Source organism: Semicossyphus pulcher, unplaced genomic scaffold, assembly GCF_022749685.1.
Source record: "Semicossyphus pulcher isolate SPU_LCO1_2020_fin unplaced genomic scaffold, fSemPul1.0.p SCAF_12, whole genome shotgun sequence".
Taxonomy (NCBI): domain Eukaryota; kingdom Metazoa; phylum Chordata; class Actinopteri; order Labriformes; family Labridae; genus Semicossyphus; species Semicossyphus pulcher.
The window spans coordinates 11,048,250-11,064,143 of record NW_027211626.1 but is presented as its reverse complement, the minus strand read 5'-3'; the positions used below and the strand labels follow the sequence as shown (position 1 = coordinate 11,064,143).

General features: G+C 41.2%; 1 protein-coding gene across 1 annotated transcript in view; it reads right to left on the bottom strand.

The window, feature by feature from the left end:
* Positions 1-14,072, bottom strand: part of adam12b (ADAM metallopeptidase domain 12b) — an 88,222-nt gene extending 74,150 nt beyond the window's left edge. The window contains exon 1 of the mRNA XM_069658479.1: positions 13,680-14,072. Coding sequence (XP_069514580.1) covers positions 13,680-13,794 — 115 coding nt within the window. The 5' untranslated portion in view covers positions 13,795-14,072. The remainder of the gene's footprint in view (positions 1-13,679) is intronic.
* Positions 14,073-15,894: the final 1,822 nt, after the last annotated feature.

Sequence of the window (15,894 nt, the reverse complement as noted above, 5' to 3'; positions counted from 1 at the left end):
ACAACAAACCGGATCACTCGCTTCAAGCAGAATGTGGGAATCAAGAGTCACAATTCCCTCCGCTCTCTCAGCTCTCCTCTCTTTTTCTGAGGCTGTCCCTAATGCTCCCACGGCCTCACTGAGCATGTCTGTATTGTAGCGGGCCCAGCAGGCTTCCTGTGAAGCCCAATAAATGTTACAAACCCAGAGAGGAGCTGCGGAGATGAGACGGAGCGCGGGGAGGGGAGGGGAGAGGTTGTTTGAGGTTTCACACTCCTGCTATCACCAAAGGAAGACTGAGAGAGAGCATGCTGCGTGTGTATTTACTGTACGTCTAAGGTCTAGTCCTGTTCTCTAATCCCCTGAGATACACACATAAAGCATCTGTTTGTCTGCGTGTGTAGCGTCATGCAGGGTACAACAAGGGTTCAGTAGTACAAAGAGCAGCGAGGATGCAGTCTGTCTGACATATTTTGTTTGCCTCTCACAGATGGAGATGTCTTCATTTTCAAGCTCTTCAAAGTCCAACGTTTCTCTTTCTTTGAAGACAAAATGCAGCTCCTGCGCTGCCACAACTGCCTTCTTACAACTTCAAACAGTGTGTGACGGCGGTCGCCCTGAGCTCTCAGTGTGGCCCAGGCTCGCCATTTATCCACAGTGGATAATAAGCTAACAAGGGCATAAAACAAGACCTCCTGTAATTACTGGGGGATTTGAACATGTGCCGATGGTAGTTTGTTGGTTTTAGTGGTGCATGAAAACCACAGTAGACAGACGGAGCAGCATGACTAAGACCACAGGCTGCGGCTTGAGTGCCATTAAAAAGGAGCTATAAAAGGAGAGTCAAGTAGACGTCTTGTTAATAAAAAGGCATTTACACTTCCACTGGTGTCTCTCGCAATTCATTTAGAACTCAAATACTGACTGAGTTTTGCTGGTGAGATACCAATGCAGAGAGTAAACTAAAGCAGGTGTACAATGGAAACAAACTAGTCTGAATAACGTCATGTTTTTTCAGACCACAGCTGAGGGCTAAAGTATTTATAGTTCTGAGTGGTCACACTTGGCGAAAAGCAGGCCAGCATAGAGCGGGCGGGCCGGGCGAGACACAATAAATTACACACTTTACAACGATCTTTCCTCATTCAGTGGTGTCGCAAAAAGGATTTCAAATCATGCCGACTGTCTCACTTCTGCACATTTCAAGCGTGATCGAGGATGCTCGTTAGATTGTTGGTTTCAGAGGATTATTCCAAAAAATGTTGTAGCACCCCCAAATCGGGGGATTTAAAAACTGTTCAACGGCCCAACAAGCACTTTGTTTGAAGCACACTGACCCTTTTAATGCCTGAATTAATGTGCATGTGTGCTGAGCTGCAGGCTGTATGTGAGTTTGTGTACGAACTTTCAGTACAAGCTGGATGAAGATTAGGCTTTATAGGCAACATCTGTCATTGCTCCCCAAAAAAGGAGCACTCCCTTCAAACGGCAAAGAAATATGGCATTCATGATCATTCTCATGGGCTTTATCCTCTTTGGGAACCTTTGAAATTCAAACTGGGTTAATCCCATATGTTTTCTGGAGAGTATCTTGATTGCTAAGCCAACCACAGTTGTATCCCCATATTGGACACGAGGGACAATCAGCTGCGGGTCACACAACTCAAAAACATGGGTCTGTTTGGAAGCCAAAAACATCCTTCCACCCACACTCACAAAAACCAGATCTGTTTTTAAGCCAACTCCCTTTTGATAATCTAACAAGAATCATTCTTGCTATTTTACAGCCTGCTCTAAGCAGCAGTGTTGTTCTGTACTCTCTGGTAGGTATAATGTGAATTCAAACAGATGCTGGTGTCCACTTTACTCAGCAGGGAGGTAACACAACCAACAATGAAAAAGGAACACAATGAGCCGCAATTACTTCAGTCAAATGGAGGGCGCTGCTGGACACGAGACAAAACCCACCTCATTTTGTACCATTTATTTGTTACTTTCTGCAGCAGAGACATTTTCTGACAACTTCCACATTTGTTTGTAGCATTATATGTTGAGGAGAATGGTTTATATGCATATTGTGGGGTTTATTAAAGCAAGGCAACTGTACATGCATAAATAATGAGGTGAAAATGTATATGTGCAGCATTATCTGCATTCCAATTTAGTCGAGAGCTGCGTCACAAAAGGGGCCTTGAAATAAATTCTCTTCAAATAACAGGTTAAATCACGTGATTGTAGTTATGATAGCTAGTTAGCCTGCTAGCTACCTGTTACTAGGCGACAGGAGCAGCGTTTGGTGACGCAAGGGTAAGGGCGGGAACAGCCGGTGACGCAAACAGGAAGTCCTCCGTAGACCAGACCGTCTCATTTCAGTTCGGCCTTCGCGGTCTACGCAGGCTAAAAATGACTCATCCTCCATAAACCATGTCCTTTGAAGGATGCAGCCCCTGAATTGGAACACAGCTTATACTTTGTCTGCAATGTTAAAATGGAGTCCCTGTCTTGAGATAAACAAGAGAATAAATAAAGTAAGAAAGGTCGAAACAGGAGGATGAAGGACATGTGATAATCTAAAAGCAAGGTGTTGGAGGAAAGTAGAAGACAGACCGTACATCACAGTGGGACTTCAGAGACCTCCTGCAATCTGATTAGCCTAAAGTAACATTTGCATACAAATTATGCACAGCATACTGTGAATTTCATGAAAATACAGCACCCTGCCAATTTTAGCACCGGAGTAAAAACATAACTTTTTTAATTGAGCGCAAAAGTTTACATTTGACATTGGGAGCAGCAGTTGCAAAAAATATTGTCACCACAGGTACTAATGGATGCATTTGTGTTAAAATATTTTGTCAACAGCTGTTTCCAAAGTCAAGAATGAATTTTAACACTTCACTTTGAAGCCAAAATGGATGAGAAGGGGATCAGCTAAAAACGTAATACTTAACTGGGCAAAGTCATGAAGATTGCTGATGAAGATTATGAATTATGATCCAAAGCTCCAGGACAGCTTCAAAATGGACCTTAAGGTGAGATTTTCTTGGGTTGACAGTTCAGATAAAGTAATTATGTGAACTATGACTGATCATTTCTATTATAAAATAATAAAATAAAAAAACATACTGAAAAATATCAATTACATTTCCCTACAGCGGATTTAATAAGATGTTTATCCTATGATCCAAGACCTTATTGATTCTTGGCATTTTCCTGTATAACCTTTTGCCGAAGCTGCTCTAAACACAGGCCTGAACTCACAAGCTTCAACTTACGTCAAACATTAGATGTGAGAAAACACAATGGGCCCCAGAGACGTGACTTTTATAATAACAGCGGATCAGCAGATAAGAACTCTGATTATGGATTTAATAATGGCGAAGATTTAATGTTCAATATCTGCATGGCAGCTGCATAACCAGCCCTCCAAGCCTCCAATCAAACCCCCGTGATATGTCTGTGAATGCCCTGAAAAGGAGAATCTCAGCCAGCAGTGACTCACTGGAGGACACTTTTTAAGCAGAGAAAAGGAAGATGAAGGTTCTGCGATTATACACAAGGACGACTGTCTTTCTAAAAACCATTCTGTGCCAAAACGCTGACAACTAAGCAAAACACAGCAGGGGAAAGTTGAACTGTTGGAATTGGATTCGACGGAAATCTGGCTCTGTTCCAGAACCATTTCTGAGAGTGCCTGCTGCATTGATCATACATATTGATCATGAAGTGGCGATGTATTAAACCAAGCTCAAATGATTGCAGAGACATGAGATAGGTGTTATTATCAGTGTGCGCATGTTTGTTCTCTCTTTTATTCTCTCCTTTTTGTAATGTTCACAAATACATGGAATATAGAATCATTACAGGCTTCACACTGGTGTTTATTGTAGACGCATTGATTGTTGAAGCTTATTTGATGTGCCAAAAATTGTAACCACCAATATAGAAAGGTTTTACATTTACAGAAGTACTGAAGAAATATTTTTACATTCTGGGAAAATACACGTATACACTTTTTTGCTTGAACAGAAGGTCAATACTCTCATATCTTTCTGCTCAATATGAAGCTACAGCCAAATGTCTAGCTTAGCCTAGCATGAAGAGGAAAAAGCTAGACTGTCTGTCTGCATTCTAAGGCTCACTAAGTCATACATTATTAGGTCTGCACCTATTATTTTTTTATCATTTAATTTTAGTTTTTCTTCCACTGATGGATTTATCTAACAAATTTATTAATAATTCCTAATATTATTTTTTATAACATGGATTAATTTAATCACCGAATACACATTTATGATAATCCTTGACAAATTAAATTTTGCATCAAAAATCAATTTTGAGTAAATATTAACAGAAAAGCATTACATTTGTTAATTATCCAATATTATTTTATGGCTGTGTTAAATACTTGATTCTGATTGGTTACAGGAGTCTGTTATTTTTCAATAACAGACCGTTGTTATGATCACAATCCGGAGGACAAACTGTAATCGTATCAATCCGCTGACAGAAATCTGGTAAATTTGATGTCAGTCTGTTTACAGAGGGAAAACAATGAAGTCAATGAAATAAACATTAAAGTCGAGCTGAAACGGCATTTCGAGAGTATCTAGCTTCCGTATCGTGACGTATTTCCGAGTGAACCAGGACGTGCAGGCGGGACATATCATTAGAGGGATTTGATTTGATTGTTGAGAAGTGGTCGTAGACAGGCGTTCTCCACAGCGCAGTAGCTAGCTAACTGACCGATGTTCTTGGTGCTCTGCGGCTAAATGTTGAGGATTGATTGGTTGAAATTCTTTGGTGCTAACTTACGTAAGCACGTGTGAAATTTAGTTTTACCAGAATAAAAAAATACCGGATTTTGATATAAGAATACAAGAAATTGATTTTCTGTATTTTTTTTTTGCCTATATTGTCAAATAGATGCACAATATTATCAGGGATGTGATCTAAAATGATTAAAATGACATTTTTCATTTCACCTCGACTTTAAAGGGAACACAGTATGGGATACGGCGCTGTTTAAAGACGGTGAATGGAAAACAAAATGTCAACAAACTCGCGACAGTGACGAGAGAGAAAACCTTGATCAGGTGCTACGCTGATTCCTGCAGTCAGGTTCCACTTCTTCACCATCGGTGGAAATGTTTCAATTTCATGCGAGTAATAACAGCTCGGTTAGCTCATTTTAAGAAGGCTACTGAGGTAACCGTTGCTATGGATGCAGCTCTCACTGAGTGTAACAGACTATTTTTAAAAGTGGAGCAGTTGATCGTGGAATGGAGCCCCGACAAGGTGAGCAGGACCCCGACGTGTTGTTTTGAAGCTGCAGTTTGTTCTCTGTGGAGGCCCGTGCTTCAAACGGGCTAAGCTATTGTGACAGCCAACACACTTTATGAAAATCGTCAGCAATGAGTCGCATCAGCCCAAACGTAATATCTTGTGATTTGAACCAATCAAACAATTTAGAAGACAAATAACGGTTTCAGGAGAGGTTATGTGTGTGCCTGTTTCTTCTTGTAGTTTTGTTGTTACTGAGAGGTACCCAGGCAACTTTTCAGATCAATACATGAGAGTGGTATTGATCTTATTTAACTGACGGCAAGAAAGCATTTAAGCTGCAGTGGGTTTCAAGTTTTGTATGCGGGTTGTGTACTAACCAAAGGGTTGGTGGTTCTATCCCACGCTGCACCTTTTCACATGTTGAAATGTCCTTGGGAAAAACTATACTTACAATTGTCAGGCCAGCACCTTTCAAGGAAGCTCACAATGGATGTGCGTATGAGGCAAAGAACTCGTGCGTACCAGTGAGACAAATAACAGGCTTTACATCACACATCGTCACAGGGTTACACAAGGGATAAAATCACAGAAAGAGAGGAAAGAAAGTAAAGTGGTGTTTCGTGCTCTGATTCAGAGAAGTGTTTAGTGTCTTTGGTGTTTTTTAAGTTCTAATCTAGACGCTTCAGGTTCTTTTTCTCTTATAAATGAAATCTGCAGATTAAAGATGCTAAAATGTTTTCATCTTTTAGGTCAAAGTGAAACAAAGAAGCTCAGCAACACACAAACAGAGCTTTCTGCATACATCTAATCACTGATTCCGTATGAAAACACCACTGACAGAAACAGATGCTACACCTACATTTGGCCCCTGGAAATAAAGAGACCTTATCAAGGAGAATGGTGAATGAGGCTGCTTTGAAACAGCTCATGACGATCTTAACAGAGTCGATCTTGGAAGTAAAAATGCATCTACTGCAACACCAAACTAGACAGTGATACCTGTGAGGATGTCCTGACATTTATCAGATTAGCGGGACGTCAGTTTCACTCAGAGACATCACCTTAATCTTTTAGGCAATATTACAGGTTGTCATAATGAGACTTGTCACAGTGTGAAACCCAGCAGCAAAATAAAGGCTGGGTTTCCCTGCAAAACTCATCCTTGAAGCACATCAAAGAGAGCATTTTTACAGTTCCTCCTGTTAAAAGGCTCCTGATAAATCCTTTTCTATAAACAGGAAAAAAGCCCGGCTGCTGACATAGCTCATCTTCAATATGCTTTGTCTAAAAAAAAAAAGTAGTGCAGCTGTGGCTCTCTGAAGTGCTTGCTACTTTGCTGCATATATCAATTGAAGCTCGAAGCAACTTAAATGAAAGGACTCTTTCAACTGACAAAATAAGTCGTCCAGTGGAACATACGTATGCTTCTTTTTTCCGTAGAGAGTTAATGTATGTTGCTTTTTTCACCCTGGCGTTTCATCTTGAGCAGCATTAGGGACTTACTGGTTTACTTAACTATGTTAGTTCATTTTCTACAGCACAAGATGGAAATTAAAGTATATTTATAACCCTTTAAAACCTCTAAAAATCAGTTCATACATATATTTCTTTTAGGAGATGACGTAAAACTTTAAAGGTACAAAAGGATCTCTCTGACATGCTAAATTCTTATAACTAGAATTATATACATAGATACAGAGAGAAAAAATGAGGCTTTACATGAGCAACCACCATTATGAGCCTCTTATTGACAGTGGGAGAGGCCAGGCAGAGAGGCAGACTGAAAAGAGGGCTGAGAGGCACAGAGAGAAACAAAGAGTCCCAAAGCCTTTGGCAGGAGCTGAGAATTTGAGAGGTCCCTCATTGCCTCATTTCAACAATCCCTCCCTCTATCCACTCCCTCATCGCCCACTTTCCCCCTCGATGACACACTGGAGCAATTAGCGCTGAATCTGAGAAGGTGTTAATCCTGGATGTGGGACCCCCCGGATCCATTCCAAACAGACCCAGCCCATTATTGGCTTGATAGAGTAAACTACGAAGTCATCGGCTCACAGTGAAATAATGGTAATAAGAGACTTCTCAGGGTGGTTTAGTGGGATTTGCTTGTGTGTCCCACTCCCCGTCCTGTGGGACCAACAGTGGAAAAGCCAATTCCCATCTTGTCCTGCACAGATTTGAGTATTACGCCTCAGAGCTATGGGGATTTCAACTGGGAGGATTTGGGGATTAACAGAAACTTATCACACATGCTGGGTCACCTAGCAGCCATTTGTGGGGGAGACGGGGCGCCGACGAATACAGATTTTCAGTCATGCTAGTGACACGACTCTCCGGAGGGCGATGCCAGTCAGTCAGTCTGACCTGCAGCTTTGTTGGTCAACCACTTTGGTCCTATCCCAACACCTTTTGGATGGACTGGGATTATCTACAGACATGGTCTCCAATTGATGAATCCTATTGACTTTGGTAACGCCCTTCTTTTTCCTCTATTGTTATCCTGAGATAGACATTTGAAATATCTCTGTAACTATTCGACAGACTGCCTGGGACTGGCTACTACAAGGTACCGACATTCATGCCCCCCTCAAGGATGCATTGTGGTGACTTTGGTGATCCTCTGACTTTTATCTAGCGTCACAATGTGGTCAAATTTTTCCAATAATGCTGTGTGATAATGACCGTTAACATTCACATTACATTCAGATAAACATACCTGCTAAACCAGGGGTCTCCAACCCTGCTCCTGGAGGGCTACCTTCCTGTATGGTTTAGGTTTCTCCGTACTCTAACACACCTGATTTTAATGATCTGCTCGTTATAAACCAACTGAAGCTTCCCAGGGGATTGGTAACGAGCAAAACATTTGAATCAGGTGTGTTGGGAGTACGGAGAAACCTCAAACATGTAGGAAGGTAGCTCACCAGGAGCAGGGCTAGAGACCTCTGTGCTAAACGTTAGCATTGGTATTCTGAACGTTAATGTAACGAATGTTAGTATACTTGCTTTAGCATTTAGCTCATAGCGCTGCTGTGCCTAAGTATCTTTATGTCATTATATTCATACAAAAAATAGGTGAAGGATATGTACAAAGGTTTTTTGTAGTTCTGTATCATTGTAACGGTATACACCATTTTACAGTCATAATTAAAAATAGGTTTAAAATAATCTAGACTTCATCTCAATCGATAATTCATAATGCTCAAAACAGTAATATTATAATGGATGCTTTAAGTATCTACTTTCTGTATTTAAATCTACATTCTCCTCCTCCACGTCTGCCAACATCACAGTATGCAAGAAACATGTTCAATACATCATTTGTAAACGACAAAACATTATGTTTTTGTCGTGACTTCGCATCCATGCAAGGAAGAAAATTCAAGTGCGATTCCCCATAGCATGAATACAGGAATACATACGCATGCACACCAACACATATCAGGATCAAGAGGTCACAAATTGCAGTGGGCAAAGCACAAAGAACCGCTACCTTCAGGGCCTTTCTGCACAAAGGTCTTCACTTCGTGTAATACTCTCTCAAATCAGCCTCGATTCCCTCTATGAAAAGCTTACACAGTATAATGGCTGAAGGCTAAAGAGCATGGCTGGGCTCTAATCAGCGATTTTTCCGAGTACATACACTGACGCGGAGGTGTGATGACCTGTCTGTTGTGAAAATACTGAGGTAGTTTGACCTGGTGATTCAGCCCAATATGGAACAGCGTGAGTCTAAAACTCGAGTTAAGTTTCTGCATCAGTCCACTTCTTGTTCTGTCCTAACTCTCATCCAAGGAGAACCTGATATTTCTTCGGCAGGGTGTCAAAGACAAACAAAACAAGCGACTACTAGTCTTTAAAACTCACCGGCTCTACTGCACAAGCCAAAAGAATTACCTATTTCTCCTGCTACACCTCTACTCTCACATCAATTGGAAATATGTGAACTGACAAGTTCAGGTGTTCATTCTACGAAAATACAGCTTGATGTTCAAAGATGCACGGTTCCCCTCCTACTCTACATCTATTCATTCATTCTTTTTATTCCGCTTCGTGAAATATCAGAGAAAATTGTCTGAGCTTTACAGGAAGCATGACACATTCAATCAGCGCGGTTAATGGATAAAAGAGAGGTAGGTGGCTCCCTTCGCACCTGCCTCTCTGAAAAGTTCTCTGAAGGCTGATACAGATAGGGGGGGAAATGAGGCCACCCTCATCTATCAAACTCAAGACTGACTTGTGTCTGTCAGGTGATGGTCTGCAGCTCTGTTGTTGTCTGACACCCAGATTTCTCACAGTTTCACAAAACACCTTTCACATCTTCCATTCCTCTTCCCTCCCTCTCCTTTTCTCAGTCATGTCTCATCTGGATTTGCTCAGAACATTATTCCATGTGTGCATGTTGGTTTCTCAGATTATCACACAGCAGTAAGCATCTCTAAGCCATGCACACCACTGGTTTTTTGCGTTGTGCCTTATGTTGCGATCCCGTCATCCTCGGGCAGAGCGGCACGCGGGGAGCTAAATCACTCTGATGGCCGTAATGACCAATGATGCTTAACAGGGGGGAAACGTTTCTGACTTTGTCGGCCCTTCCCTCGTGGCCGACAAATCAATGCCAGCCTGCCCTCAAAATGTCAAGCGACAGCCACCCCAAGGGTTTGAAAGACAGACCAGGGTGAGGTTATTTCCTAAATGGCAGCCATACATCAGCGTTCCACCTCAGACTGAATGATGGGTGTGAGTTACATCCCAGGAAACTGTGCTGAAATGTGAGCTATGCATCTTAAAGACCAAAAGGGAGTGTGTGTGTGTGTACTTCTGTGTGTTTCAGGGTGCTCGGGGCAGGTTTAATTCTTCTCTCCGCCAGTTTGTTTAGACAACACAGACATTCTAATCTTTCTAATTAATTCTGTCTGATGCTGCGCCCTGACCAGATCATATCCTCAAATCTAATCCAGGTCATTTCGTTCTGTCTCTAATTATTTATTGAGCTTCTCCCTTGCACAGGAAAAAAAAGATCAGAAGTCGGAAAACCAGTTGATATGCAGAGGAGCGACAAAGAGAAAGACAGAGACAGAGAGGCACTGAGAAAGAGGTTTATCAAAGATGTGTAAACACTGGCTGCTTGATTCTTACCCCAAAGGGATGTATTTTGCTTTTACCCTTTCTGAAAGTAAAGGAGAGGACTGCCAATCCAACCACTGATTAATGATAACACCACTTTTTTTTCTTATGTGTTTTTTTGGGGAAGTTGTATTTGAGAGGCTTTGGTAAGGATTTCCTCCATGAAAACTGTTAACTCTATAGTGATTTGACTAAAGTCAGAATATACTCAACACGACACTTTCAAAATCCCTCCAGAAAAAGTCCTTACACAGTTTTTGAACCCTCTCCAGGTTTCTGATTGCAGCTGAGAGTTGGCACACTTGGTTTTTTCGGGGGGTGCGGACTCCGGCTGATCTAGGCTGAAAATCTGTTTTAGTTGGACAAGCGTCAACTCATGGCAACAGCCCAGGTTTGGCAGATTCTGGCAGGACACTCATCACAAATCTGGCTTAAGTCAGGCTACCAGTTGTGCCGGATTTAGGCTTCTGTTGAGCCAAGCCGTTTTGGCTTTATGGAAACATTGGCAACCACTCTACCCTCAACATCCATCCTGAGCTGCTCTTTACTCCAAGATAACTTGTTTTTACTGCTGATGAATATCTGATACTTTGCTCTGCTGTATTAATGTATATGGTTCAAATAAATCAATGTTACTATCAGTGGGCTCTCCACAGTAGTCTGTGTTACCGGTGTTAAAATGGTATTCAGGCATACACCGATTACATTACTTTAAACTTGTTAACCGGAAAGCTACCTAATATTAGGTTGTAAGTTCTGTGGCCGAGAACGGCTTAAAATGGTAATCTCGAAGATTTCAGTTTCGTTCTCTTTGGCGGCACCTATGGCGAAAAACGGTAATTGCGGGAACACACTTCCCAGATATTGAGACAGTGTCGCATGTGTGACGTCCACGGTTGGCTCCGGTTGTAACTCTTGATTTTCCTCGCTGACAGTCGCTTTCCTTTTTAGACTGTTTGCCTTCATCTGAGAGTCGGATTTGTTCCTTTTTCTTTGGATTTTCACTTATTTTTGAAGTTGTATCTGTAGTCATCGATCTTTTCTTTGTTTGGCCATAGTAGATTACTGTTTACTCGCAACGCTTGCAGAGACGGGAAATGAATCAGCTTAGCTCCGCCTACCCGTTCTACCAGACCAACCACTGCTGGGTGATGGAAAACGTGTCACTTACTGGGCAGCGCTTGTGATTTTTTTCTGACCTCATTTAGCGATAGAAAGTAACTTAACAGACATTTATTTCAATGAAATAGATTTTTACTTTAAGTTAAAAATATTCTCATGTTCTATAACATTAGCATCTCCATTTACTGTTGCCATCTGAATGCAGCAATATATCTAATAATATATCTACAGAGAATGACACCAGTCACGAGTCATGACATTTCCTCACTGTGATCATATTTTCATCATGACAATTTTTTTTACACAAAGCCAATCAATACAGGCTCGTTCTTGTCAGTGGCCTCTCCTGTCTCAGTTGGCTAAAACCTCAAATGTTCCTGCACCGGAGCTGTAGAGAGAACAAGCCCATTAGGAGTTATTCTTCCAAAGTTTCTGGCTGGAATGATGTACTTGTCTGGAAAAACATCTATTAGCCTCAAGTAACACATTATCTTCACTTCACCTGGTTTGCTGTGTGTGCATGTGTGTGTATGTGTTTGTGTGGAGGAACAGCCTAAGCCCTGCCCACGGTGATATTCTGAGGCAGAGAACAGACGAGGATAGAAGCAGCATGATGGGAAATGACAGCGAAACATGTCTTGGTACTTTTTTGTTCATTGGGCTTAGGCGCAGCACCAAAGTCTTACAACAGTAGGAGAAACCGTGGTGTTAATCTGGAATCAAGATGACTAAAGTGATATTCTTGAAAACAGGCATGTAAACACAACACGACATTATCCAGGCCAGGAAAAGGACTGATGTCATGTGCATTTATCATATGATAGGTTGATAACGTAATTATTGTGACAGGCCTAATTTCTTAATCACTTTCCATTAAGATGAACTGATCCAAGCAATGTTGTAGGACAGCTTAGGCAGAGGCTGCCTTGAGGAAAAGCTCTCTTGATTCATTTTAGCTCGCAAAATACAGCATGATAAGGACATTGTAGCACAGCCTCTATCGAGGTGAAGGGAGGCCATGAAAACATATGAGAGGGAAGCTGGAGTCAATATCCTGCTGACATCAAAGAGGTGGTAGGTAGTGCCCTATTTCAATACTCACACTGCCCCTTAAAACTATTTTTACCTCCTACATTCACACATCAGCTAACCCTTTGAGCGAGAGTTCTTATGACCTCATACTGAGATGATGTGTGTGTCTCCTGAATTGCATCTTTCTTTTTCTCTGTCACAGGGGTAATTTTCAGGAAAGCTTTGCTATGATTTTTGAGGTGCTATTAATGATGCACCCTCAGGCTTGATGGTTAGCATGGCATAAGCAACAATGAGCAGTATGTGCAAAGGAGGAAAGGGGGATGAAAAGCTTAAAATCATAGACTTTTTTTGAAATCATTCCTTCTCAGGACTTGTGAGCCTTGTGTACAGGTGATAATTAGCTTTTAAAAATGTTATTTTGAGTATTTTTAACCACCTTTATAACTGTAGGATGCTGTATTCTGACTTGCAAACTCATCAATATCTATTCAAAACAGAAACCAGTTTGACATTGAGATTTACAAGGTGGTGAATCTGTAAGGATGCATTTTTTTTCTGTTTATCTTTGCCATGTTGACGTGGTACAACATGCACATGCTTTGTCCCATTCACACAATACCCGGTTATCACTGGCTTATTCATTCAGGAGTTTAAGTTTAGCTGCTGAATAATAATAACATCCTGTTTGGTTTATGTTTACAACCTAGAGATAAGGCTGTATCCTCCTGGATGTTAAACTCATCTATCCATCCCAACACTTCCCTGTATTGTTCAAGCTGGACAGAAATATGGATGTAAAAAAAAAACAACAGACTTTCCCCATCTGCATTTCCCAAATTTATAATAAACAGCAAGACAATGAGAAGATGTAATTGAAAGGTTATTTTAAGTGGTCCATCAAGTACATCTATGAAAACTAGGGAAATTTTTCTTTTAACATATTGCAAAGGGTAACCCAGTTGTTAACACAGAGCAATGCACACTATAAGTATCCTGATGAAACATGAAGGAAATCCAGTCCAAACACTCAAAAAATCATGTTCATGTGAGCAAAATCTGCAGCATGTCATGAAAATGAGCCAAATATCTGAAAAATGACAGACATTTTAATAGTTATTTTTCCTACTCACCTTCCTGCATATTGTAAACCGTGTTGTCAGCATTTTCTGTCGCTGTGGAGAGGCACCAGACGTGGAGAGCGAAGATCAGAAATGCAAAGTTCTTCCGCCGCCTCCAGGTTCTCATGATGCCCGGGCTCGGTTGGGTGAAGCTGGGGTAAGGCTCTCCGGTCAGACTGCTTTATTTATGCAGCACGACCAGACACTTCTCACAGGGGACAGGATGGAAATGCAGATCAAAGCAGTTGATTGGTAGGGAATGACCGGGGTGGACAACAAAATTAAAAGAAGCTTCAACGATAAGACTCCAACAAGATTCGACAGGCTGTCATTTCAAAAAAAGAAGCTGTCAAAAACTTTTCCTCCCTTGAACAGACGTTTGACGGGCAACGCTCCGGGGAAAAAACGTACCACCGCATGTGTTTGCTAATGTTAGTGTGTGAATGAGTTGCTCATGTGATAAGGATACGGCAAGGAGCAGTAGGAAAGACAGAATGACGGGTATTGGAGAGTACAGAAGCGGACTTGCCATCCCTTCTCGTACCGGAGCGGCTACACTGTGCCATGTGCGCTTCAGACTCCGCTGGGTCCTAAAGTCAGACAGGTTATAGACCCAATTACCGTGGTGGTCAAATTCATTATTGGGGTCTTTCTCAGATATAGCTTCGCCCATTTACCCATTTAATGCGTGTTAAGAGGACAAAATATCTACTTTGTACTGAAATGCTCGAGTCTAAATGCATACGAAACGCATTTAGGATGGACCTGCCACAGCTAGCTAGCTTGACACCAACGCAGGTCTACCGTGAAGAACAGGGCATATCTGTGTGACAACAAAAAGCCGTTAAACATTAAACTTACTACTTGAAAACTGTTAAGAGCATTTTTAAGTTTACAGAGGGCGCCAGCTCGTATATCCTATTTGTTATGCTTGTAGGCCGCATTTCGCCGTCTATCGTTTTTTCCAATTTACTTTAGACGGCGCCACAACCACTTTCGTATCACGGAAGCCTTGACGACGGGGTTCCTATGGAAACCACATCCACCCGGGTCGTGTGAAATTCAACAGCTACAGAAGCCTGGGAAAAAAAGAATATGGGGCACTTTATTTGATACATTTCCGGTTTATCAGGACATAAATAATACAAGAATTGGAACAAAATTAGTAGCCAGTCAGTTGAGAGCTAGCTAAACATTTGAAACAACTTTATTGAAAGAGATTGAATTACAAGCAACTGAACAGGGTTTAGCTACAGGGGAAAATGTGTAAAATATTTAAATTAATATTTATTAAAATTAAAAGAATTATAGCCTAATAAATGTAAATTGATTTACATAAAAAATGTATGTAGCCTATTGTACAACGATGCCGAACATATTACAGCCCTACACGCATAAGAAATTTGAAGTGTCTCCTTGTTTTTGATAAAGTGAGCCCTCAGTAGATTAAGAGGCTCGACTCGCTCTTTAACTCACACTTTCCTTGATATGACTGACAGCCGTAGAGACACAACCAAGTAAGATATATAAAAAAAGCTTTGAAAAGGGCACCTCCCTTGACAGTTACCTCGTCTGACTGCTGCACTGCTTGGGATGTAATTTGCTGTAAGTTTAGAGTGAAAGACTATAATAAGTAATAGTCAAATTATGTCTATGCATGTACGCTAATTTATTTTGACATTTTGAAAAATGTCAAGCTTTTAACCTGTTGAACAGTAAGTTCTTACTAGAAGTTTCTTTTGATTACTTTATCCAACAATTTCAAATTGGTTTACACTTTATTTATCATGACTGTGGTTTGTGATGTTGACATGAAATTAAAACACTTCATGATTCAATTCCAGAGTGAATATTATTACTTTAAAAAAGTGTTCAAAGCTGATGATTCACCCCTCATTTTGAAAAACCCCTGAGGGGATTCTCTCCTCTTTCTCGCTATCTGTCTGTCCAGACACACTCACACACACATACACTAACAAACTGTCTTCACCATGGCCCCATCTGTGCACAGACTACCTGGTCTGGTTTAGTCTAATCTTTTTTAGGTGTGTGTACGCTGCGGGCAGAAAAGTCACAGATGTCCCTGCACAGGCGTCAGTTAGCTTCACACCTCAACTAAGGCTACAAACTGCAATGAAAAGGAGATACTGCACTATTACCTGAGCTGACTTTGATTGTGTTTTGTACAGAGCATTAGTGTATCTGTGTACAGCTGTTGTGTTTCATC